The sequence below is a fragment of the Vanessa tameamea genome, chromosome 25, assembly GCF_037043105.1.
Source record: "Vanessa tameamea isolate UH-Manoa-2023 chromosome 25, ilVanTame1 primary haplotype, whole genome shotgun sequence".
NCBI lineage: Eukaryota > Metazoa > Arthropoda > Insecta > Lepidoptera > Nymphalidae > Vanessa > Vanessa tameamea.
The window spans coordinates 1833119-1860240 of NC_087333.1; the positions used below are offsets into that span (position 1 = coordinate 1833119).

The 27122-nt window shown below is 33.1% G+C and overlaps 1 protein-coding gene and 2 non-coding genes across 3 annotated transcripts; 2 read left to right on the forward strand and 1 right to left on the reverse strand.

The window, feature by feature from the left end:
• Positions 1–329: 329 nt before the first annotated feature.
• Positions 330–22306, reverse strand: LOC113401802 (uncharacterized). The gene is made up of 7 exons (XM_026641857.2): positions 21901–22306; positions 16837–17042; positions 15263–15574; positions 5484–5616; positions 3284–3492; positions 1891–2079; positions 330–585 (listed from the first exon to the last, which is right to left on the reverse strand). The coding sequence occupies exons 1-7, from the start codon at positions 21980–21982 to the stop codon at positions 349–351; spliced, it is 1368 nt and encodes a 455-aa protein (XP_026497642.2). The 5' UTR covers positions 21983–22306; the 3' UTR covers positions 330–348.
• Trnar-ucg (transfer RNA arginine (anticodon UCG)) lies at positions 9461–9533 on the forward strand. Its single transcript has one exon. It is a non-coding gene; the product is annotated as a tRNA-Arg (tRNA).
• On the forward strand, positions 14494–14566 carry Trnar-ucg (transfer RNA arginine (anticodon UCG)). The gene has a single exon. It is a non-coding gene; the product is annotated as a tRNA-Arg (tRNA).
• Positions 22307–27122: the final 4816 nt, after the last annotated feature.

A 27122-nucleotide genomic window follows, 5' to 3' on the forward strand; every position in this document is an offset into this window, starting at 1 on the left:
TATTATTATTAAATATAGTTTAAACCAAACATCAGATGTTTTTCATATAAAATTCTTAAACTAAATTTATATTTCTTTGCAAATGATAAAAAAAGCATAAATAAAGATTTAGTTTTTGTTATTAATATAAGTAGAACTATTTGAACATGATCGTGAATATCAGAAAAAATATGCGATCGTTCACTATTAAAATTATAACATTTCGTGTATCATACAGACATCAAAATAACGTACAATTAGTCGTTTTACAACATATAATATAAATAATCGTTTCAAATTTCAATATGACATTACAAAATATGAATAACAATTAAATAAAACAATTCGAAATAAATATAATGCATTTATTCATAAATTAAACAATGGTATCCTCTTCATTTGTTTCTCGATTTGTCTGACGCTCTTGCCATTGATATTAGGCACGCTTGATATTGTATAAATCGCACCGAATATATTGACGCAGGCAAACATATAAAATAATGTATAAATACCTATATTACTTTCCAAATATTCGAATGTCAAGACGTGTACAAGTCTAATGATTTGAGAATATGTATAGACAATTCCTAGAACAGTTGATCGAATCTGAAAGGAAAATAATTTATTGAAGAATATTAGCTACTCCGCGCGGTGTAACGCTAAACGTTACAGCTTACGCACATGTAGCTGCGTAGCTGTTCGTAGCCCGTTGAACAGTCTATAATATTTCAAAATAAATGAGCTATCTAAAGCAAAAAATCAAAAGATTCTGAAATTAAAACGGAGAACACAAAAAATAACTAAAGATGTTGGAAATATATTAAAAGTACTCAATACTAATAATTTATTAATTTCCTATCCAATCGATAAAATTAACTAATATTTTTTTTTTTTTTTTTTATTACATATCAAAAATATATCATTTCTATTATTATCAAAATTATACGCCTCAAGATATTTAGGTATTTTAATAACGATCAAGAATGTATTGGAAACTATGTATAGAGCTTGATCAGCTCAAAGCCAAGACAAATATATACATTTTCTAGAGCTTGGAACTCGAAAATAGCGGTTAGTTGTATAGGTAGCCTGCAGGGTCAACCGCTTGTGTAAAGAATTTCTTTATTTTGAGACGTTTACACATTGATACTTTTTATTGTGCCAACGTAAAAAATATTAAAAACATTGAAAGGAATTACGATAGTGTTTATTTTTAAATTTTTAGTTATTTATGTAATCTTTATGTACGATTAAAAGCTAACGAGTAAATAATAATTACTAAAGTTAGGTTAAGCATCTCCATACACTTTACCAGATCAGTAAATTGTACTAATGGAGTCGTTGTGGTACAACGTTAATCTTTAGGCTTTATCACAGATAAGGGATGCATCACAATACCATAGCAAATAATATGAGAGATTTTTTTATCGCATTGAAATAATATATAGAAAAATTAAATTGTAAAAAATTTAACTGACTCATAAAAATATTGAAATATAAAAACTGCGCAGTTCACGTTAGAGTGTAAAATATATGAGCAAAAATAGGTGATAGTCTTTATGGTATGACTACTATTTTTATAATCAAATGGAATCGGGACTTTGGTTGGAAAGAAATAATATGTCGGACCATCAGGGTTAATTGCTTCTCGACGATTATTCACAATGTCTTTTACTAAAGATACTGAGAATTTTTCAACAAAACAAAAGCAATTTTCTTTTATTAGTCAGACCTACTAATTGAAATCAGAACTTTTGGATCTAAATACTTATAAACTAGCCAGTCAATTTAGAATATTAATAATAGTTTTTTGATGCGTTAAGTTGTTTTGTATTACAATTTAAATGATCAAGAATCAACGGTTCAAGTATTCAAGCTGAAAATTATCAATGTAATATTTTATTTACATACTTGCAAGTTCAGCATTTCCACCATGATAATTGTTGGCAAGCCCCATGCTAAACCGTATCCGAATACAAGGACACCTAAAGCCGCGACTGGAAGCCATCTTAGTGACGTCACAGTGAGATCAGCTTGCGTAAATACACCTAGTGTCCCCATTGATAATACCATCACTGAATAAGCGAAAGTTAAGAGATACTGAAATAAAGATGGAAGTTACGAACTGTAAATATACCGCTACTGAGCTAGGGCCTCTTCTCATTTTAAGGAGAAGATTTTCAACGTATATCATCTATTTCGATATATCACGATTGTTTCCTTAGCCGCCTAGAGATAAATTATAAAAAACAAATTAAGCACATTAAAAATGATTGATGCTTGCCCGAGGTTGTGCCCAAAATCTTCTATTAAGGTTCAAGTTCAAATTCAACTAGAATCTGCAAGACGACTCAGTAGATAAACTTAGATCTCAAGTCGTGGTCAAATCTAAACAAGATTACATGAATGCTTCAAGTGATTTTGCCAATAAGCATATACAAGTGCTTCAAGCGCTTGTGCCAATAAGCAAACATGAGTGCTTCAAGTGATCGTGCCAATAACGTGCACTCAGTCAATGAAATCGTCGCTACGAAACTCGCATTATAATATTGGAAGAAGTTCTAATATTTCATATGTATATATCTATGTATATGTCATAAATAAGCAGCACGATAGCTAAATGCTTCTGTATAACATTCACATTAATAGCCTGAAAATTTGCTCCTTTCGCTGTTAGGAGAAGGTTTGGAGCATGTTCCAACACGCTGCTCCAATGCCGGTTGGTGGCATACACATGTGGCTGAATTTCGTTGAAATTAGACATATACAGGTTTCCTCACGATGTTTTCCCTAACCACCGAGTACGGGATGAATTACAAACACAAATTAAGTACACGAAAATTCAGTGGTCTTGCCTGGAGTCGAACCCACAATCATCGGTTAAGATGCACGCGCTCTAACCACTAGGCTATCTCGTCTCTGTATATGCCGAATACAATTCCTTAATTTAACAAAACAAAATTTGGGCAATCACAATTACATACTTTTATAGAATATACATTAAAGTGCTTTTATGAACCGACATAAATTTAAGATATTTTGATATTGACTGTAGTTTTACAAGAAAAATCTTTTCTAATACGATGATTTTTTTCTTAAACGCTTTACTACAATAATCTACTTAACTGAATTACATAAAACTTATAGCAGAAGACGCAAGAAGATCAGATCAGAGAAGATTTTGATATACGGTATTCTTATGTAAGTGACTGTGTTTCATCAGTAGCAATGGTGAATTTCATATTCTTATACATAAATATAGATATGTTACCATAACGGTACCACCCAAACCATACTTACTTACTTTTCTCTCAAATAATCTTACTGAAACTACACAAAACAGCGTTCCCGCAAACAGACATATTGGCACCAGAATTCTTTCAGGGTCCGCTGAGGTTTTTAGTTGAACGAGGGTTTTCTCCTGGTCCAAAAATATGATGCAGCCGCTGAGTATCGTTATTGTATACAGTACTAGACCAATCTTCATTTCGTCCCGCCATATTCGATTAGTCCCTAAAATGTATTGTATTTAAAAATAATAATGTTATTTGGATTTATATTATTAATTCGCTTATAAGGCTGCATCCAGTATTAAGATTAAGGATCCCGAGATTCTGTGTTCAAAACGTTGTGTGGTTCTGTTAACGATGACTCCTGTGTCCCGGAATTGTTTTTATTCTTTTTTTTATCTATTTTTATCACATTGTTTTTTTAATTTTTTATGTCATATAGATAGGGACTGACAAATAAGTACCCGGATTGAAATTTACTTATATAAACTGTAAGAAATTTTAATCAATCATCATACCTCCAATACGCCATCAATCTAAATAACTAAAATATACTAACTGATACGAACTATGCTTGTAGTTACACTGGCTCACTCATCCTCAAACAAGAACACAACAATACTAATCGATGTTTGGCGGTAAAATATATGAGTAAATGCTAATGGTATGACTAACCCAGAAGGATTGCTAATTTGTCTAAAGCTACCAGCTGTATAGGACTGATGGAATAGAGATTGTCCTTGTTCACGCACACATAGTCTATAATATGTCCTACGCGTTTGGCGAATTTACCCCGAGAATGGCATCTATCGCCGAAATCGTTCAGTAAGACATCATCATCAACATTACTAAAATCAAAGGGCAGTATCTGAGTTTGTGAAGAATCCTTGCTCAAAATCTGTATTACAACATTATTACTACACGGTTCATTGAGAGGCTAAACATTCATAAAGACGATTAAAAAATTGCCTACAAAAGCCTAGCGGTGAAATAAATAGGAATGATACCCACATTTACAGTACACCGTCTGGAGTTAGGGAATTTCAAATCCATATCAATACCGTAATTGAATGAGAAAAAAATATGTTCACACGAAATTAATCAAGAAAATACTGAGAATTCTGTTATGAAAGTATTGCATTGAGAATCGTAATACTCGTTCAAAATATGATTTTCATTCAGAAAAATTTACTATTTAATATAGTGAAATATTAATATCATTAATTTTTTTTTTATAAGTCCTTCAGAATTGCCAAAGCGGTTATAACGAGTCCAAAAGGCAAAAATCTGTATTTTTTTATGCGTTTCTTGCGATCTTCCTCCAGTGATTTCTATAGGTGGCGTTGCGAGCATACTGTAATGGCTGAGCAAGAAGTGGATTTGATTAGATTGGTCCAACTTTGTCGTATATCGACTACGAAGACGTGTTCCTTACACTCAACCTTGATTCACCAGATGCTCAATATTTCTCTCTTGTGATGTGACCAAAGAACTTAAGAATACGCAATTGAACAAAATAATAAATACTCTGCTGTCTATTTTAAGCTCTTTTTTTTCAGCATTAAGGGGAGGGAGAAATTTCAATAGCGTAGTAGCATTTAACGGTTCTAGGAATTTTAGGGGGTACTTTGTTTGAGAAATAACTCAAGAGTGTTTTTTAATTTTTTAAGAAAATGTTGTTGACTTAAATTGTTGTAAATTTAATTGTCTACTATTTGAGTCTTTTTTTTCGTAGGACTGAACTTCTGAATTTAGTGGTAACGAATTTCAAATTTATAAATTATATTCATTCTGTTTATTCGTAACCTTGATACATATATTATGTGCATTTGGATAGGTTAAGAGTTTAAAAGGTGACAATCACTCCAGAGTTGGATGTATTTTATAATCAATATAATAATAGTACTATTATAAACTAACTATAGACTGCTGGAGTAAAATCAAATCAAGGTTATTCCTTAAAATATACTTGTGCAAAGCTAATGCCTATTATCAGAGACTGACTTTTACTATATTCAAAAAACGATAGTCTACTTGACATTCAAATCATTCCTAGTAAAAATTTTTGGTTAGCGTAGATCTTGCGCGTTTTGAGATACAGGCACGACTTTAACGGTTCCGGTTACTTATGTACAACATCGATAAACTATAATGAAGCGATAATACTAATACATACAACATTGTCTAAATATATATAGAAAAAATAATACTTACAAATGTCTAAGAGCCTTAGTTGTTCATTCGGTTTTCCGCGTACACTTTCCTCCTTCAGTAGTTTTATCTCGTTTAGAATATACGTATCATCAACAGACAGGCATTTTAACTTGGCCATATTAGCTATTGCAGCCTGAAAATATATACATGTTATTTCTTTTTAATCTGTGCAATAAAAAAAAAACTAAAATGTTTTTTTTTTAATCTTATCAACTAATATCATATAAAGCGTTCATTCAATTTCTGATTTTATTTTATTTATTATTTCCAACTAAATTTTAATAATCTAAATATATATTTCGATGGAATTTGAATATAAATGTTCTTCCCTGTTACAGTATCGAATTAAATGTAAAGCTACCACCGGCTCGGAAAGTAGATTCTACTGAGAAGTACCGGAACGAAGCTCAGTTTTTGTTTTTTCACCAATTTTCGTCCACGTTTTATAATCTATACATTAAAATAACCGCGCTTTACTAAATGCATATGTATTTACACGGTACATATACCTAAATAACATTTTTTACAATTTTTGTCTGTATGTCTGTCTGTTTGTTCCGGCTAATCTCTGGAACGGCTGGACCGATTTTGACGGGACTTTCACTGGAAGATAGCTGATGTAAAGAGTAACATAGACTACTTTTATTTTAGAATTGTATGTAAAATAATAATAAAGTTACGCTTTTTTATTAAATTCAAACGCACACGAAGTCGCGGGCACAGCTAGTTATTAATATAATCTTTTATTGAGTAATATGCCCTTTTTGTCAATGTTTGTATGACATGTGATTTAAATTTATTACAACTAAGCGGTATCTTGATATCTTTATTAATAATTACGTGAAGGTCTACGATAGACCCGATCGAAACCCATCCACAATAATAGATCGTTAAAAAATAATTATATTTAAGTCGACAACGTACAGCAAAATTCGTATAATCGAGATATTTCGATTTGAAATCAATAAAATTCAATGACATGAAGTTCTACGGGCGGCCATGTTTGACGTTTACGGTTGTGTTCAGAAAGTAAGTACACTTAGTAAGTTTTACAAATAATAATTTCGTACAGGGGTACGGTAGACTCGATGGAAACTTATCCACAATAAATTATAGATCAACGTTTATGAGTTCTATATGTTATATGAAAATTAAGGATAAACCGTATAATATTGACATTCAATTCGAACAAGCAAGAACAACAGCTTATAAAGTACAAAAAAATATTCATCTTAAAAACATTTCAATGTGAATGTCTGGGGTTCAAAATCGTAATAACGAAGAGAATTGGTACGCAAAATTAAATGTAATGCAAAATGTAAATAGCGGCCATTTCATGACGCCACTGTCGTATTACGAACGTTCAGGCAGCCATTTTGTTTTGTATAGCGTAATTTCCGTTCCCGCCAGCGTTATCGTTCTATATGTGAATCCGCATAAATTAATTAACGTTTCATCTTAATTTAAAGTCTTCTAATATACAAGAGCGGTCCCTTATAAGCAGCGCTCGCCTGTAATGTAGCAATCTAAGATTTGATTTTGTACATTCGCCTACAGTCCAATCAGTTTTTGTAATACTAAAATATTCTATCTCAATGATGTAATTTTAACTATTGTACCATAACAAGTTGCCTACTGTAATGTTCAGTTCTTCTCACACTCGTAACGCTTGGATCTAAACTGTTAGAATACAGGTGAATGCTCGTATTTATTTATTTTTTATTTTAAAGTGGGAGCAAGTGGTCACCATCGCTCATAGACAATGGTACTGTTAGAAATATTAACCATTTCTTACATCGCCAATGCGCCACTAAACTTGGAATTAAGATGTTATGTCCCTAGTACCTGTAGTTACACTGGCTTACTCACCCTTCAAACTGGAACAAGTACTACTGCTAGCAGTAGAATATCTGAAGATTGGGTGGTACCTATCCAGACGGACTTGCGCCCTACCAAGTAAAGTATTAATTCCTATTACCTTCTTTAGATGTTGTTATTTTAAAGGCTTTTATTTAACTTGCACTGTTAGTGGGCTATAACATGTAATATTTATTTAAGAATTATTTTACATTAAGAACTTAATTTGAATATATAAATCCAATTAGTTATTAATTAGAACTACTATAACAAATTTAACATGTTGGTTGAATTTTGAATATATTATACATTTTTGCAATTTGGTAGTTTGACAAGGATTTTTTAACTAAACATTTTGAAATGTTTAATAGTTTCTATAGTATGTTCAACACAATCGTATATAACTTGTCATCTTCAACATATCCAAGGAAAGAGGTTTTCGGTACTCTTTTCTAAGAATGATGCTAACTAAAATATCTTACAAAGTATGTCCCTTCGGGGCGTATTGCGGGCGTTCGGTGAAATTTTGCAATAGACAAGTAAGAATACATATACTGAACAAGATTCTATATCGAATTGAATAAAAAAGGTTCTATAGAATTGTAAAAATAGCTTTTTTTATTTGATAATTGGCAAACGAGCAGGAGGCTCACCTGATGGAAAGTGACTACCACCGCCCATGGACATCTGCAACACCGGGGGTCTTGCAGGTGCGTTGCCGGCCTTTAAGGAAAGAGTGCGCTCTTTTCTAGAAGGTTTCCAAGTCGTATCGTTTCGGAAAAACCGCCGGAAAATTTTACGAATAATACATAACATTTTTCTTTATGAAAATGAATTATTTTTAGTCAGTGTATAGTATAATGTATACGGATTCTAGTATCTGTCAAAAACTGAATTCCAAGCGAGCGAAGCGGGGGGTTCATTTATTAGACGGTAAAAATAGCTAAGTATTTTTGTTGATTTTCAAAGAGGTATTATATATATATAGATATTAGAAAGAGAGGAAGACCAGCGACTCGTTGGGTTGACTCGATGTAATAAAAATAGCTGGTAAAAACCGGATGACAATTTCCAAAGATGTAAGAGACAAATGTAAAAATCTGGAAGAGACCTTCACCCTAAGAAGGGTTCTTGCATGCCTGCATGATAAATTATTGGTACATTTTAAACTCATATTTTTAAATATTACATTATACACATTCTTATACAATATAAATCATAATTGACTTTAATTAATGTGAGAAATAATAGACTTTCTATTCTATTCTATTCTATTATATATATAATGCCTATAATATTATAAACATACATGTAATAATCATATTTGTTTTGCAAATAACAGCTTGTAAGTGTCCTAATGCTGAGCTAGAGCATCTACTTTCTTTTAAGGAGAACTTTCCGGAGCCTACTCCACCGAATTCAGCGATGCTTGCCGCTTTGATACCACAATGATCGGTTACATGCACGCGTATAACATCCGGTCCAGTTCGGCTATTTTATTGTACATTTATAATAATAGTAACTGCTGAGTTCCTATTCACTAGAATCTATATTCCATTAGTAGCTTTGAATTTATTCAATGTTAGAAATTACTATGGCTACTTGAATAATGTATTTCAATCTTTATATAATATATATGCGTGTCTCAATCTTTGTGTGTAACATACGTTTATTATATAACGCTACATATGGTTTTAATTTAATGTTTACATTGTTATTTCAATGTTGCACAACGTATTAAAATAACAAAACAATATATAAATTGTGTTATAATATTTTGCATCTTTTGTTACAATTAAAATTAAAATCAACTTCGAAAAACCTATTATATTTTATCTGTCACGTTAACAGTACGCCTTTAAATATAATTAGGCTCTTAACTAATTTGCAAACAAATACTGCGTTATAGCAAAAGAACAACTAACTTAAAAAAAATTATTATGTCTATAAAATATAGTTACGCGAAACCTAAATGGAACATTTTACGTACTTTATAAAAAAAAAAAAACAAAAGAATTTAAAATTAAGGTTTGTTTTTATAATTTTACTTTTCAATATTATGTACTATAAAAGTTAAGTTTCCTATCAACCCTACGATAAATTATGCCACGTCTACAAGCGACCGTGTGGCCTAATGGATAAGGCGTCGGACTTCGGATCCGAAGATTGCAGGTTCGAGTCCTGTCACGGTCGAATCATAGTTTTTATTTCACATATCGATATATTTTTTTTACAATATATTTTTTTATAATCGAACATAAGTTATCATAACAAGTAAGCTCTTTTTCTTATATAAGTTACATGGAAGTATTTTTTTTTAATATTATTCTATTTATGACGTTTGATTTGAAACAGATCGTCCCGAGTTCGTTTGGATAAAAATCATACAAAGTTATCACTAAAAAAAAAGGTTTAAATGTCCAAAAAAAGTGCTTACGATATAAAATTATGATTAAAATTTTCATCTTTCTAGACTCAGTTCTCTGTGCGTTAACAGCCAGTCCGAACAAATGACTTTATAATTATATGTTTTATACTACATTCATAAAATGTATGGTAGGGACATTTTTTTTGTATTCGAAGGACTTGAAAAAGCCTTAGGCTCAGTGTCATGTCTATACCTACATTTTATACAGATAACCGATTACTGTATATATAAATATAAATCAATAGATTTTAAGTGCAATTTATTTCATGGCTCATTGTACAAGCCTATTCTATGAAATGTATAATTCATATTTTTACCAGGGAAAGCGGAGCCGTATAAATCGTATTTTATCTAATAACATTTCTTAATATAGAATCCTCAAGGTTCTCAGAATCAATCCTTTCTGGGAAGAAACATTACAATTCACGATTATTTCCTAACTTAATCAGCAATTAAGTCTTGGATTACAACTTGACAGATGGCCCAGTGGTTAGAACGCGTGCATCTTAACCGATGATTTCGGGTTCAAACCCAGGCAGGCACCACTAAATTTTCATGATCTTAATTTGTGTTTATAATTTATCTCGTTCTCGGCGATGAAGGAAAACATCGTGAGGAAACCTGCAAGTGTCTAATTTCAAAAAAAATCTGCCACATATGTATTCCACCAACCCGCATTGGAGCAGCGTGGTGGAATATGCCCCAAGCCTTCTCCTCAAAGGGAGAGGAGGCCTATAGCCCAGCAGTGGGAAATTTACAGGCTGCCAATGTATTCAACTTGACGATATTACTGTTATTACTATAAATATTATAAAAAAATAACATTTATTAAATAAATATTACAAATAATATTTTTGAAAGTTTTATTATAAGTCCGATTGATAATAAATTGGATTTTCAGATTGTGATGCGGCAGATCCACCGTCAGAAAAATGCATATTTTCATTTTAATAAATCTGTATTTTTTATAACATAACTAATAATAAAATAAATAATAAATATTTTCTATCTAATTTTATTGAATATAAGGATATACCTTAAATATTGTATTAATAAAATGAACTCATAAACGCAGGTAATCGTATAATTGAATGCTGTACGTACTCTTAGTTTTCCACGCACACTAAGATATCTCGTAAGTACGAACGTCACTCACTCATACTAATGCACGCCAATAATTTCACGTAGGGGGCGCGCCTTGAAATGAAAATCAAATATTATGACTGAACCTACTATACATCAATTTATTTACAAAGTCATGTCGAGTCGAGGGGCGCTAAAATAAATATCTTATACAGATAAACGTTCCGTTTCCTTTGTAAAACTTTTCTCATACTAAATATATGTACATGACATCACAAAATAAAAATATTCTTTATTCAAGTACACTTTTACAAGCATTTTTGTCAAATATATAAAACTGTTACGAGAATATGTAGCAAATAATAGAGGTTTTAGTACATATGTATGTATATATATTTATAAATAAAATAATGAAATCAAAATATTCTCTATTAAAGCAGGGTCATTAAAGCACTATGTAAAGCTGCCACTGGTTTAGAAGGTACATTCTACGGAGAAAAACCGGTAAGAAACTCAGTATTTACTCTTTTCCACCATTTTAATAAAATAATATTTCAATAAAGTTGAATTAAAATGATATGCTCTCTTGAAACCAACAAATACTAAGTCCAAACTTTTTTTATATAATAAATTTAGAGTGTCTATTTGTAATATTCAAATAACCGCTTTTTACTAAATTCCTAAAACACGGTACATATACCAAAATAACATTTTTTTTACAATTGTCTGTTTGTTCCGGGTAATCTCTGGAACAGCTGGACCGATTTTGACGGAACTTTCACCGGCAGATAGCTGATGTAAAAAGGAGTAACTTAGGCTACTTTTATTTTAGAATTATATATTAAATAATAATAAAGTCACGCTGCAATGTCCAAATACTGTCGCGTCGGGTTCCTCCCACCAACGACTTAATAACACAATTTTAAGCTGTCTTGTCGACAAAAACTTTTTTGTTAAATTCAAACGCGCACGAAGTCGCGGGCACAGCTAGTCATTAATATAATCTAGTAATTATACATGTGTAATAATACGTCTTATTTATTAATCTATTTTTGACATGAGATTTAATTTTTTTAATAGTCAAGTTAACAATATCAGGAGGGATATATTAACTTTTCGACTTCCAAAACTAGGAGTTATTAGTTCGTCCTCCCTCCTCGTTTTCTAAAAATTTTTAAATCTATATTAATATAAATATACATAATATTGTTGTAAAAATATTGTGTAGCAACTGTTACTATAACAACTATATTAAAAGCACCCCGAAGGACTTCTCGAGCATAATTGGTACAAAAAGAACTAGTTCTAATTAAATATTACAAATAGAATCTTACGCCATCTCTCAATTTAGTGACGTTATATTTTGATATTCAAATTTAATAAATAAAAAACATTATAATTATTAGATAATGTTTTTTATTAGACTAATAAACGATTTTTTAATTTTTTAAGAAAACGGCATATTATTTTAAATGTCACGGAACCAAAGCTTCTTCAATACAGATCAATTATTGCTATTTCGCGGTTGAATCGATTATGTGTCAGACAGGGCGAATCAAACGGGCTAATACTTATTAGAACGCTCGAATCTTAACCCGGGATTGTAGGTTCGAACCCTGGCAATCACTACCGAGTTACATATAATTAAATGATATATTTTTAAAGAACATTCGTAATGCCCCATTATTAAGAATTACTAATATTACACACCCCTCCTTTTAAGCTTAAAGCTTGTCACAGGAGTGTGGACGACAAGGTGGATCGATGCTGCGACCTTTAAATCGCTAGGCGGCCCTCAAACTATTGTCCTATTGACGCTTATTTAATTTATGACTATTACCTCTTACTTAGATTATCAATGTCTCATAAGAAAGATTTTACATTAAATTTAGTTGCGGCTTTTCTTTTATAAATACTATTTAGATTTAGGGCAAATAATGTCATTATATAAATTTATAGAGTGTACGTCGCCTTTATCCGGCAAGAGTGTACACATCACTAATTATACGAATGTATAAATAATTTAAATTTATCATAGTATGTGGTTATACCTTTATACCTTTGGTTATTTAATAAACTAAATGATTATACACAAAATAATAATGGTCTAAATATAAAAATATTTATATAATATTTGCATTCAATGACAACCGATGTCTGTGTAATATTAAAAAAAAATAATACATGATCAATGCGTTCTGAACCATATATTAAGTGTGTGTTCTTGCACAGGTGCACTCTTTGTTCCCTCGCTTTCATAATTTGTTTGGGTAGCACGACCCGACCAGAATTATATCAGGGGCGAGATCAATGGCTTCACACAATGTACATAGTTCCAATTTCGAGACTCCAGATTGTTTCAGAGAATTTTTCGACAGAAAACTCAATTACTTTTTATTGGCCTAACCAGGGGTTTGAACCCGTTGAACCCATGATATCGGGATTTATTGCCTTATTATTATTATCGAGCCACTAATCCAACGCAGTAGTCGTTTACAATAAATTATACAAATTTGTTAGTTAAAACAAACTCTCCGAGTCAGATTAAAAAAATGCGTTAGTCCTTTAATCGCGAAAGGTTTTTTCACGCTACGACCTACGACAGCGTAGTAGAGACGTTTGTATGTGTGAGTAAAACTCGCGCGAAACTACAGAAAGGTTTTAACATCTCGCTACGACACATGATAGCGTAGCAGTAACGTATAATGTGGTTGGATTCCACAAGAAATAGAAGTGCTCTAATGAACAGGCAGTAACAAGCTTTATATTTTTTATTTATTTATAAATGACTATTTTATACGGCTAGTAAGAGAAGAGCCTCTCTAAAAAAAATATAGTGTTTATTTAGTAAAGTAACAGTCTATAGGCGTGCCACTGCTGGTCTAAAGCCTCCCCTCCCTTTGAGGTTACTGTTCGAAAACACGTTGCTCCAATGCGGATTGGTGGATATACACGTGGCTGAATTATATTGATATTAGATACATGCAGATTTCCTCACAATGTTTAAATTAAGTACATAGAAATTAAGCAGTGCTTGCCTGCTTTGGAACCCGCACCCATAGGTAAAACATACGTGTCACAGCTCACTGGTTCATCTCGGCTCAAAAATTTTCATTATTCAAAACCATTTGAATGTAAAACGTCTTAAGTGATGATGGTTTTAACAAGTGGAATAAAAACCCTAACTGACATTACTTTTATATAGAATTTATTTTTATTTATTTATTTATTTAATATTTGGGAAACAAACAGGTATACAATATAATCTGATAACATAATACAATTTAAATATCATTATCATTTTACTATTAATATCTAGCCTCATCATGAAATCTAACTAACTATTTCCAATAAATACGCACTGAATTCACATAGAATATCAAAACTTTGAATAAAAACTTTTATCAGTTTATACACTCAATTATCACGAGAGGGATAAGGAATAAGCCGGGACAGACCCCGAACTTCCGCTTAAGTTCAATAAGCTATTCAGTCGACTCTAATTGTAAATTTGCTTATATGATCCGACTTGTAAACTGTCTATAGTTGATTTTAGATTAAAATTTTTACAAAAAATTGTAATAATTATATTCATAAAACAGGGTAAGCTACGTATCAAGCTTTTACTTGATTAAGTACGTAGACCGTGTGGCCTAATGGATAAGGCGTCGGACTTCGGATCCGAAGACTGCAGGTTCGAGTCCTGTCACGGTCGTAAGTTATATTTTTTGGATAAATATTTATCCTTTATATTTTTTTATATACTACAGAGAATGATTGGTAGAAAATTTATTAATATTATTTGTAATTACTTATATTTGAGTCCGGAGCCGAGATGGCCCAGTGGTTAGAACGCGTGCATCTTAACCGATGATTTCGGGTTCAAACCCAGGCAGGCACCACTGAATTTACATGTGCTTAATTTGTTTATAATTCATCTCGTGCTCGGCGGTGAAGGAAAACATGGTCAGGAAACCTGCATGTGTCTAATTTCAACGAAATTCTGCCACATGTGTATTCCACCAACCCGCATTGGAGCAGCGTGGTGGAATATGCTCCATACCTTCTCCTCAACGGGAGAGGAGGCCTTAGCCCAGCAGTGGGAAATTTACAGGCTGATTATATGTTATGTTTATTATATATATTTGAGTACGATGCAGGTAAACCGCCAGTTCAAAACAGCTACCTTTCCACCAATTTCGGAAATGATGAATGGTCATTGGTCAATGGCATCCGATGACGCAATAGACGAGAAATGAACCTTCAGATTGAACCCAAATAGGTTAAGCTTTCTTTGACCAACGTTTCGATAACTGGAGATTAGTCTATTTTTACCAACTGATCGAACTTAGGATTTGAATTGAAACATACAGCAATGATGTAAAAATTCAACAATAAACAATAATCCTACCTCAATTTTTCCAGTCTTCACCAAGTAGCTAGGCGATTCGACCACCAGGAAAAGTGATACGAACTGAACCATCACCATTGCAGCTATCAGATACAGAACGTTTTCCCCATCAAGTCCGAACCTTATTAAATATCCCGCTGCCGTCATCGCCGTTACAAGAGCTATAGCCGTTCCTCGGCCAGTGGTGGCTGATATTTCTCTAATATAAATCGGTATGCAGATAAAAAGACCAGCAGTAGACATTCCAGAGAGGACATGTAACACTATTGATCCAATTTCGCTTGGCTCCAGGAGAAGTGGTATACAGGATGCCTGAAACAATTTGATTTAGTATTTTTTGATGGACGATAAATAAATTACATACACGGACTGAAGTAGGCAGTACCTATTCATCTATAGCCATGAAATTTCACTATGACTAAAAATGCTTAATTTTTTTTTATAGCCGGGGGTCTCATCTCGTGGAAAGTGACTACGAGCGGCCATATATGCAACATCAGAGGGTCGCAGATAGGCAATGTGTGGTTACCTTCGAGTTCTCACAGAATTGTTAGTACTATTCCAAATAAACAAACTATTATTCTTTTTTTTGTAGAATATTTAACTTCAGCTGTTTGTATTAATCTGAACATAAGAACTTTCATTTCGATCTCTTGAGTTTTCTTTGGTGTTTTTGTTTCAACTAATTGGAGGTTTTATTAGAAATACGAACGAAATTCTTTACACACAGACAACCTAAATACATATCATGACTCAGAATCTCAGGATCAATTTATAATCTGATTATTAAATCAATGAAGCAATTATTTCTGATGAGTAAATCACAATTCCGGGCGGTTTATGAGATTGAAATAGACAGCGTATTGGCACATACACAGTTTAACCATCAAAATGTATCGCAATGAGCTAAAAGAGGAACACGTATATTACATTAAACTCTTCATCAGTATCTTTAAGTAATATAAAGTAACCTGAGGATGTAGTCAATCTTCAACGAGATGATTTTCGACAAACAATTATTTTTAATTGATTTCTGTCACCACGATGTCAAGGTGATCGATACAATTGATCAATTGGTAACCATCGACCACTTAACTGCCACTCAACGAAATGTAAATTTTTCATGACTCTCTCGCCTGTTATAATACTGGGTAACTCATGCTTCATATTGAAACACGTTGACATAAAGTATTGCGGCGAAAGAACAATTGATGAGAGTGTAGTACTTACAAAGACAGATTGTGCAAAGTCCTACAAATGATGATCCTGACTGGCGTCGACCACACCAACATTTCTCAAGATAAACTAGCCAATTACTCATTACTGTAGTGTACAACTGTTCTCACTTTGAGGTATGGAAGTGTAAATTAGGCCAAATTTCAAACTTTAAGTTCCTACTGAAAAACTTGACGGAAAAACCAATAATATTTTATTGTTCTTACCTAGGGTTCGAACCCAGTAGCTATAGATGTACAGCATACATACATACATTAAAATTTTAATCCACTTAATCAATGAAGAAGTTAAGTCCACTGGTAATCCAAAATAATTAAAAAATAGCGTGATTCACTTACTCCCTGCAAAAGAATAACGACGTAAATGCCAAATTTTCTTCCCCATTTGTCAATACAATAAGTCTGTATTAGGGCACTGAATATTGATGCGAGTATAAGCGCCGTGGTCGTCCAAGGGACTTTGTCCGGCGTAGTGAAGTGACCAGCATGGGCTGATATAGTAAGGTTGTTGCTCTCCACGCCATGTGTGAAGAATGAGAGGCCGACTGGAAGAAGAAATAACTCTTAGGGCCAATATAATACAGCTTGTTTTCGTCTGAAAAGTAATAAATAACTTTATGTGTATACTTTAAAACCCATAATTAATTTAAAAGACAACAAAAAAATATTGGCATTAAGTAAGACGTAAATAAAAAATAGCGATCATTGAAGTCGAGAAACTAACAATCTAAATAAAGCTGTATAATATGAATGTTACGAGTTTTAAGGGTTACATAGGGTACCTAACACCTGCCATCATATGCAGCAGAAGACCGGGTGGGAAACTGTATTATAATAAAAACATATATCATAAGAACACGCAGGCATACAAATTGCAGGAAAATAAATACAAATTAAAAGTAAGATACACCTAAGGCACGGACAACATGTCTGTGGGGCTATTAATAAAGCAATTAAAAAAAAATATATCTTCAATTTTCAGATAGTAAATTTTAAATACTTTTTTAAGGGCCGAAAGCGTTTAGCACTTATTAATGGCGTATACAGGGAATAATTTAGAATTAAATTTTTAAGAAATTCCTCAAAATTCCTTTCAAATTCAAAATAGAAAAGCCTCAAAATATTAATATAAGGATGAATAACATATTATGGAAAAATATATGAAGTTCCGACGACAGAGTAGCTTGAGCTTTCATGAACGAAATTATATAACATGGTCGTATCACGTATTTGCGAGGACAGAATATAAATTAGATGACATTACTTTGAAGGCGCTCAAGCTTCAGTAGGTCCTCAGATAAATAAAGATATCTTACATCTATAGTGAGTATCCAAAACGACTCGTGTACACAAATATTCAGGAATTATATACGCATGTGTGCATTATCCACGACTTATTGTAAATTTTTATTTTTTTCTTTAATGATTTCTCAATAGACAAAGGAGATAGTAATATTGATCGACGTTTTAGTGGGAGGCGTTGACAACTGACAAAAGAAGACTCAACCTCCGTGGTCGAGCAGTGTGTACACCGGTTTTCATGGGTACGCCACTCCGAGGTCCCGGGTTCGATTCCCGGCCGAGTCGATGTAGAAAAAGTTAATTAGTTTTCTATGTTGTCTTGGGTCTGGGTGTATGTGGTACCGTCGTTACTTCTGATTTTCCATAACACAAGTGCTTTAGCTACTTACATTGGGATCAGAGTAATGTATGTGATGTTGTCCAATATTTATTTATATTTATAAAAAAAAAAAAAAAGACTGACTCTCGCAGTCATCGTTTTTCATGAAATTATATCTTTTACATGTTGTTAGGACTTTCTGCAAACGAATAACGGATATGAACCAACCTCATTATATATTATAACGCCTAACAGCAATACTTATTATTATTGTGCTCTGGTTTGAAGGATGAGTGAGCCAGTGGTACATGACATCTTAGTTCCCAAAATTGGTGGTGCATTGGTGACATAACATACATAACATAATCAGCCTGTAAATTTCCCACTGCTGGGCTAAGGCCTCCTCTCGCGTTGAGGAGAAGGTATGGAGCATATTCCATCACGCTGCTCCAATGCGGGTTGCTGGAATACACATGTGGCAGAATTTCGTTGAAATTAGACACATGCAGGTTTCCTCACGATGTTTTCCTTCACCGCCGAGCACGAAATGAATTATAAACACAAATTAAGCACATGAAAATTCAGTGGTGCCTGCCTGGGTTTGAACCCGAAATCATCGGTTAAGATGCACGCGTTCTAACCACTGGGCCATCTCGGCTTTGGTGACATGAGGAATGATTAATATTTGTTACAGTTCCATTGTCTGTGTTTAGTAGTGACCACTCACCATGGCCATTTGCTACCTAATGGCCTCCTATCTATATCATGAAAAAATGTAATTAATTAGGCTGATAATGTTCTACAATTGTTTGTGAAAAGATTTCCTCTACTGTTCAAAGTGCGTGTCGACATTTTCGCATACGTTTCGTTTTACCTCTAATAACGCCTAAATAAAACATTCCGTATACGGAACAGCCTCATTTTTCTATTAATAACGAAGATTGGGTCCTATCACTAATCGCTTCGGTCGTGGCGGATTGCTATTTCATTGGTTAAAGATTATAGGGAACTGAAAGTTTAGCTGTGTTTGTGCAAATATAAAGATAAATTCTTCCTGACTGCAATTGGCAGTCAGGACTCCTGTGGACGCTGTCCTGACTTCTCTTGCTACGCTGAAATAGAATTAAACATAATACACGAAACAAAGTCAGTGAGATCATCAGCACAAAGTCAAATCAATTGAAATGATTATCAAATCAATAGAACCCTGAGATGAATTAGTGAATATGTGATGCTAGCTGCCTTACCAAACTTCGTACGGGTAAATTAATAAAGAGTTATTTTCATTGTATGAACCTACGTCGCGAACGGAACATTTTACATGAACAGCCTGTAAATTACCCATTGCTGGGCTAAGGCCTCCTCTCGCTTTGAGGAGAAGGTTTGGAGCATATTCCACCACGCTGCTCCAATGCGAGTTGGTTCACATGTAGCAGAATTTCCTTGAAATAAGACACATGCATGAAAATTCAGTGGTGCTTGCCTGGGTTTGAACCCGCAATCATCGATCAAGATGCACGCGTTCTGACCACTGGGCCATCTCGGCTCATCAACTCGAACTGCTCGAAAGGCTTGAACGGAATATCTTTGCTAAATTTCAAGCTAATTGAACCTATAGTTTCGGAAATCTCGTGATGAGTCAGAGGTACAAAATATAGATAAATATGTAGACCATATTAATATTAGAAAAAATTAAATGTGACTACTGTCTTTTACATAATGGTAGGGCTCGGTGCAAATCTATCTAGGTAGGTACCACCCACACATGTGTCAATTAACCAGTGTAACTACAAGCCCAAGGTCATACAATCTTTTCTATATTAGCTAATGCCCAGCATCCGTTGCAACGCATCGTCAAATTTATTTTTAAGTCATTATTCGGTCCGACTAACGCTAAAACGTTCTCGTATAGCCATTATATATGTATATAATATAATTAACCTTCAAAACAATTTTGTAATTAGTTGGTAATTAATTTTATTAATCGCATCTACGCATATACTTTGTTTTTTTTTATGGTATTAGTTGGCGGACGAGCATATGGGCCACCTGATGGCAAGTGGTCACCACCGCCCATAGACAAAGGCGCTGTAAGAATTATTAACCATTCCTTACATCACCTATGCGCCACCAACCTTGGGAACTAAGATGGTATGTCCCTTGTGCCTGTGATTGCACTGGCTCACTCACCCTTCTAACCGGAACACAACAATACGGAGTACTATTATATGGCGGTAGAATATCTAATGAGTGGGTGGTACCCACCCAAACGGGCTTGCACAAAGCCCTACCACCAAGTAAAATATAGTAGTGACATCAAATCATTGGAAGCTATTATTGGTAATGATTTGTTAATGTTTGTTATTTACTAAATTCTTTAAGTACTGAGTTACGTTATCTATAGTCAAGGCAATAAAAACCCAAAAAATATTTAAAAATATATTTAACTATTAAACTTAACGTACAACCCACTCGAAGCTTATACAATTGATTATTGTGAGAAAAGTTATAATAAAGTATCTACGTTCTAAATTGCGATTTAGAATTACCGATAAATGCACATTATTGTTTGTTTAGAGGGTAGTCTATGTCAGCTATCTTCCTGGAGTATGTTTGCGTAAGTACCCTTTGTTTCCAAAAAATAAATAAATATATTAAAATTTATATCGGTACCTTAAATGTTATCAAATCAATATATTCTTTTAATATTGATAGATAAATTCGCATTTTCACAAAATTTACGTTTAACCCGTTCGAAGCCGAGACGTGTCGCTAGTATTCATATAGGATATATAATTAATTATATACGTTACAAAAGCAGATGTAGCCCCACGGACAATAAGCCAGGATCGTAAACGACTGTTAAAGGTTCAAATTATCATCCAAATACGTATCCAGTATTAGGCAGATTTTTCATCTAGTACAGAGCTACACGATATCATCGTGAGATGAATTACAAACACAAATTAAGCACCTGAAAATTTAGTGGTGCTTGCTCAGGTTTGAACCCGCAATCATCGGTTATGTCATTATCATTCTAAAAATAAGCTTCCCAAGAGACGCCCGTAGAGATTCAACAACTATTCGCAATTACCTAATTGTAAAAAACTCTAGACACAACAAAAAAATCTCACTTCGCACCTCACTAGTTACGAAGTATTGAGTGAAATGTTGTAAGTCGACTTACGATGATACGCTATTTCGATTCGAGTATCTAATCCTTTAATTGTTATAATTGGCAGTCATTGGCACTTTCTGACATTACATAAAAGTGTTCTACTGTGAGATTTGTTTTTGTTCTTACAGATTAGCTCAACTGTATCCCATTCGAAAAAAACCAAACAAACATTTATTAATATGGTTCGCATGAAATTAGTGTGGAGTCCATAGCGTCTATTTTTCAAACTAACCGCTAGACTATGAGAATATTCAAGATAACTCGTACGTCATTTTATCTTTTCGTACTTCTAAATACATAAAATAACTTTTAAAAACATTTTGACTTAACAGTTATTACTAACACTTAAAAAACTATCTTCATGAAAACTGTCATAAGCTTGATTTCATTTGACATTTTTCTCTTAATCAGTTGTTAAAGAAAATATGCCAGGAAACCTGCATATTATGTTGAATAACATTCGTCCACGTATGTTCACTATATATGTGTGTGTGTAACTAACACACATTCGGGTAGCGTGTCGTTCGAATGTGCTCGAAATCCTCAAAGTCAGTAGAAAAGTCTTAGTCAAATGGGAAATGTTTGATGGGAAATAATAACTTACCTATAACAGACAAAGCATATCCTTTAAAAACGGACCCTTTATCTCCTTCACTTATTCTCACATTTTTAGTTATCGTAAACATCACAGCGACACACAATTAAGAAAACAAACACGCTACCGCGCAAAAGGCACGATAAACTCCACCCGCTCTTATATATTCACTCCTAAATTAACAACTACCAAACGAAAATACATTCTATAACAAATATAATAAAGTACAATTTCGAACACAAACAAATCGATATATTTAAATATTTACATAAGAATTTAAACAGTAAATTAATTGCGAATAGAGGCTGAAACTTGTTGATAATTAGTCTGTAATTGCTGTACGTTTAAGCCGATTATTATGCGACGATAAAGAATAAATATACGTGAGGCTAGACGAGTTTGTCAGCGCGTTTGAGTCAATAGACATTAGTTTATCAAGACTAAGCTATTGACGTCGTTGTGCCTCGTTTGAATTGGTTACGACTGGAATAAACAAGTAGTGCTACAAATCAAATTGAAGGCTATGGACTATTGATTGCATAGAGTAAATATTTAAGACATTTGATGAAGAACAAAAGGTAAGTAACGTACGATTAGTACGATTTCTCTTAAGAAAAAGTTTTGGAAATTATTAAACTCATTATGGATATTATAAAACACAGATGGATATTATAGTTTACTAATAATATCCATCTGTCTGATTTGCTCAAGGTCACCACCAGAATATAAGTATTACAGTATACTAACAATATTTTTTAAAAGGTAGTTTTATTTTTATTTTGAAGTTAGGCCGTAGAAGTGCAAATGTGTCACGTTTATAGTAAGTAATTAAAATAATTAAATTAAGGTTATTGCGTGCATTAAATAACACGCGTTCTCATATCTGACGTTATCAGTACAGCTTGAGATAAAAAAAAATTAACGCAAGTAAACTTACCCGTTCAAATGCTCCCAGGTGAACAATCAACCTATGCAATGGAGTTAACTGACTCTTCCGGAAATTTCAGGGTCCGTTGAGAGTAATTGCTTGAAAAACTACTTCGATAGCGCTAATGCTACTTCTAGTAGTTACAATGACCGTTAAGATAATTTTACTGTGTTAGTCAAACGATCTCTAACATCGCCTGTGTGGACGTTGCATAAGGTAGAAGTTATTACAATGTTTCATCATATATCATCTCGTCTTATTAAATAACATAGAATATCGAATATATAACAATTAAACAATATTTTCAAAATATTTTATTGACATTGCACTCGTGTAAAGATTTATTAAATGACGTCAGGAAGTGTAATAATATTTTGGTGAATTTCAAAGTGTGTGTAAGATGTTGTACATGTATGTATATGTTTTTACACACATACTTATATTCCGGTACGTTTTTTTTTTAAAATTAAAAACCGTAACCAATGTCGAGGAAACATGTCTAGTTCTCCATTTCATTTATTTCATATATATTCAGTGCTCTTTAATACAAAGCGTAATTAAAATAATCTCGACAAAGATATTCTTTATCTTGGAAAAACGTTCGTGATAACTTGGACTCATTATATGATCCACGAATGATATAATACATTGATAAAAATCAGGGGATCAATTCTACTAATTTATAATTGTTACGATACTTTCTTGAATTTATGATAGATATTCTGATCCAATTTAGATTGAACCGCAACTGAATCGTTGAGTTAAAAACAGAAAACGCCTTAACCGCAACGATTACGTTTCAATTCTATTGCGATAAAATGACAATTTGTGAGTAGAATTGTCCCCTTGTATAATTATCATTATATACAATAGAAATATCTTTATGGTTTTTTTTTTAAATATATAATTGAAGGAACTAGTCGTCCCACGGCTTCTCTCGTGGTTTAGCGGTTGGTCGTCAGGCGTTAGTTCTAAAAAAGTTGCCTACGTCCTTCCTTAGAGTTTAAGCTGACTTGATGTTAATAAAATTCTGTTCAGTGTTTTGGCCATGAAAGCATAACACACAGACATAGTTACTTTCGCTTTTATAATATTAGTATAGATTCGTGTAGGTTAAGATAAAATTTCAAGATAGGGCCGAACGTTGATTGAACGAGCGTCACTCAACGTCCAACTGGTTAGCGAATTGTAACATAGCCCTTTGAACAGAGCGGACGTAAAACAGTCAGGTGATAGTAATTTCAGTCAGGTGATTGTAATTTAGTTCATATTTTTCCTATTGCTCATGTTTATTTTTTAACCTAACCCAACCTAACCAAACATTACATAGTCAGCTGTACCTCATTCAACGACTATGCAAAATGACGTTCAATCAAGACGTTGAACGTTTCATTAAACAACTTGACGAGTTGTCATTTAGTCATACAATTAAATGTCATCATTCAATGAACGCGCTAGTCAGACAATCAAATAGCAGATTCAACCAGATGACTGCGACATATAGATTACTAGCTACCCGTCCTGTCTTCGCGCGGCGATAAACGTTCATATAAAACTACAAGTTGTACATGTATAAAAAAAACGTTGATATTCTCGGCTTTCCTATATTTTAATATGCATGTATTATACATATAGGTAAACCTCTTGAATCATACTGTTTATTAATGGTAACCACATTAAAATCCATTCCGTAGTTTAAAAGATCTAACTGCACAGACGACTGGCGGCGACTTAGTTATATTATGTAGAAATATATACATATGTAGTTCATATTATGTAAATTTATTATACCTATATAATATTATTATTATATTTATTGAATTACAATAATATTTTTAGGTTATATATGTATGAACAGTTTTCAAAATCACTTTTTTCTTCATTAATCTTTGTCGTAACAGTTAAGATAAAAAAAATTGTCAAGAGTCTTATTTTATTATAAAGCAATCCCTAATGGTCTTAACATGTGTTCAGGGATAAAGTCACTCCCCTTCAAAAGTAATAACTTCAAGAGGGTAACGCCAGATACGACCATTAACGTACAAACGAAAATCAAAAGTGAAAACAAAGACGAAGAGAGGAACATGGACCTTATTTTTAATAACATAATTATACTTGTTCTAACGCCATTTCTAGGGTTCCGTACCCAAAGGGTAAAACGGACCCTATTACTAAGACACTGTCGGTCCGTCTGACACCAGGCTGTATCTCATGAATTTTTAACTTAGACACTTGAAATTTTCACAGATGATATATTTCTGTTGCCGCTATAACAACAACTACTAAAAAAAGAATTAAATAAATATCTCCAAATCAACAGACATGTCTTTATACATAATGGTACGGAACCCTTCATGCGCGAGTCCTACTCGTACTTGGCCGGTTTTTTTGTTATTTATGTTATTGAAGCTTTATATGCCTTAATAGAAATAAACGAAAAAGTTTTACATACTGTAAATAAGCATGCAAATTCAAAGTCAATTCATCCTTTCTTGGGCAAGGCTATTTCTATAATAAAATTTGTTGTTTTGTTCTCGTTGATTTCCATGCAGGATAAGTAATTATTTCATTGTTGTATTTAATAATCTATGTAACTGATCGTCGAAAAATAGTAACTACTCAGTTTCACGTCGGTTTTTCCCGGTAGAATTTACCTTCCGAATCGGTGTAATGTATATTTCGATTTTTTATCCAATGTATTCTAAGGCTTTTCCAAGGTGTGTCAAAAATCCCAGACCTTTCACATCCAGTCCCATTACTTTCAACATCTTTAATCCAAATAAGTTGTGACTTTAGACTTGTCTACTCCAACGGCTATCAGTACTTTCATAGAAGTGTCAAGGTACTACATGACAGTACCACTGCCACTTAAGTCTGCTGGCTATGCAGGCAATAATATCAGGCACATTCGTTTCATTTCTAGATAATCTCATTTCTGAAACTATAATAGTTTCCGAGACACTACGATCATTATCGTTCCATATACCACGTCATTAACCGTTGAATTGTATATTCTCAAATAATAAAATATCCGATATATAAGATTCTATTATATTCGCAACTGAAAGACCCATATAAAAAATAAAACAAAATGTGTTCTTTTCATCGTTTTAATAACGAAACTTTAATGAAAAGCTGGAACATTTTAAAACTTTTGAGACCTCGCACATATTAAATGATACGCGGGCAAAATGAAGAGATTATTATGCTTATATTTCCAAGTACACGACGAACTAGCTATGAAAAGAGTTTGCTTAGTCAAATTTAAATATTCTGAAGTCAGCTCACGGCAGCGACTTGTGCACTAATTTTAAGTATTAAGACTTCTCGTTGAAATATTCCTTTGCATATATTATGAAAATAAATATTGTTAAGGGACGTGTCCAAACATTAAATGTTTCTTTGAATGCTTAATCAGGGTATCTTTATAATGAGGTTCACTATATACCACTTTCTTTAGTTTTAGTAAAATACAAGCCAATAAATGTGTCATTGCTTGGCAAAGATATGCCATCCAGCATGCATAATGGGACTTTTCTGTCGAAAAATTCTCCGTACCAGTCTGAAGTCTGGAGTTGGAACTGTATATACTAGCGTGCCTTGGAAAGCACGTAAAGCCATTGGTCCATCAGCGTCTGGTCGTGTCTATTTGCCGACCCAACGGATTTTGAGAGCGAAGGAATAGATAGTGCACTTGTCTTTGCGCACATACTTGTGAACTATAGTATGGCCTGCGTCAACTACACAGGATATATTTGTTCTCCCATGAGATTGACCGCAGTAACCGAAATCGACCGGAAAACATTGTCAAAATAATGAGATATTATTTGAAAATAATTATAATGATATTTACGCAAATATAATTACGTTTTATTTGACACTCTAAACCTTTAGGTAAGTTCATGGAAAATTGGAATATTTTACTTTATTAGACCGTACTACTCGTATCAAGTAAGTACCTTTCTTGATACGAGCACCGGTTATTTAATTAAGACGGCCCGTCTCGCTATTTATAAGATCATAATTATTTAACGTTAAAAAATTTTACGTAAGTTTGTTTCTGGGAATAATCCTTTATAATTTTAGGAATTATCGATATATTTGATGAGGAATGGTTTATACAATACCACGTCAAATTTACTTTATTCAAATAGGCTTCCATAAGCACATTTGAATCATCATTTTACAGAACGATATCAAAAATAAAGCTACCACCAGTTCGAAACATAGATTCTACCGAATAGAACCGGCAAGGAACTTACCAGTTACTCTTTCCCAACATCTGAAATACAATGTTATGTTA

Excerpts from the sequence above, each read along its gene's own strand:
- LOC113401802 (XM_026641857.2), bottom strand. The coding sequence starts at position 21,982 with ATGTTTACGATAACTAAAAATGTGAGAATAAGTGAAGGAGATAAAGGG. Across the intron at positions 15,575-16,836 it reads TCGTTATTCTTTTGCAGGGA|GCATCCTGTATACCACTTCT; the intron begins GTAAGTGAATCA and ends AAATTGTTTCAG. Across the intron at positions 586-1,890 it reads TGGAAATGCTGAACTTGCAA|ATTCGATCAACTGTTCTAGG; the intron begins GTATGTAAATAA and ends TTTTCCTTTCAG.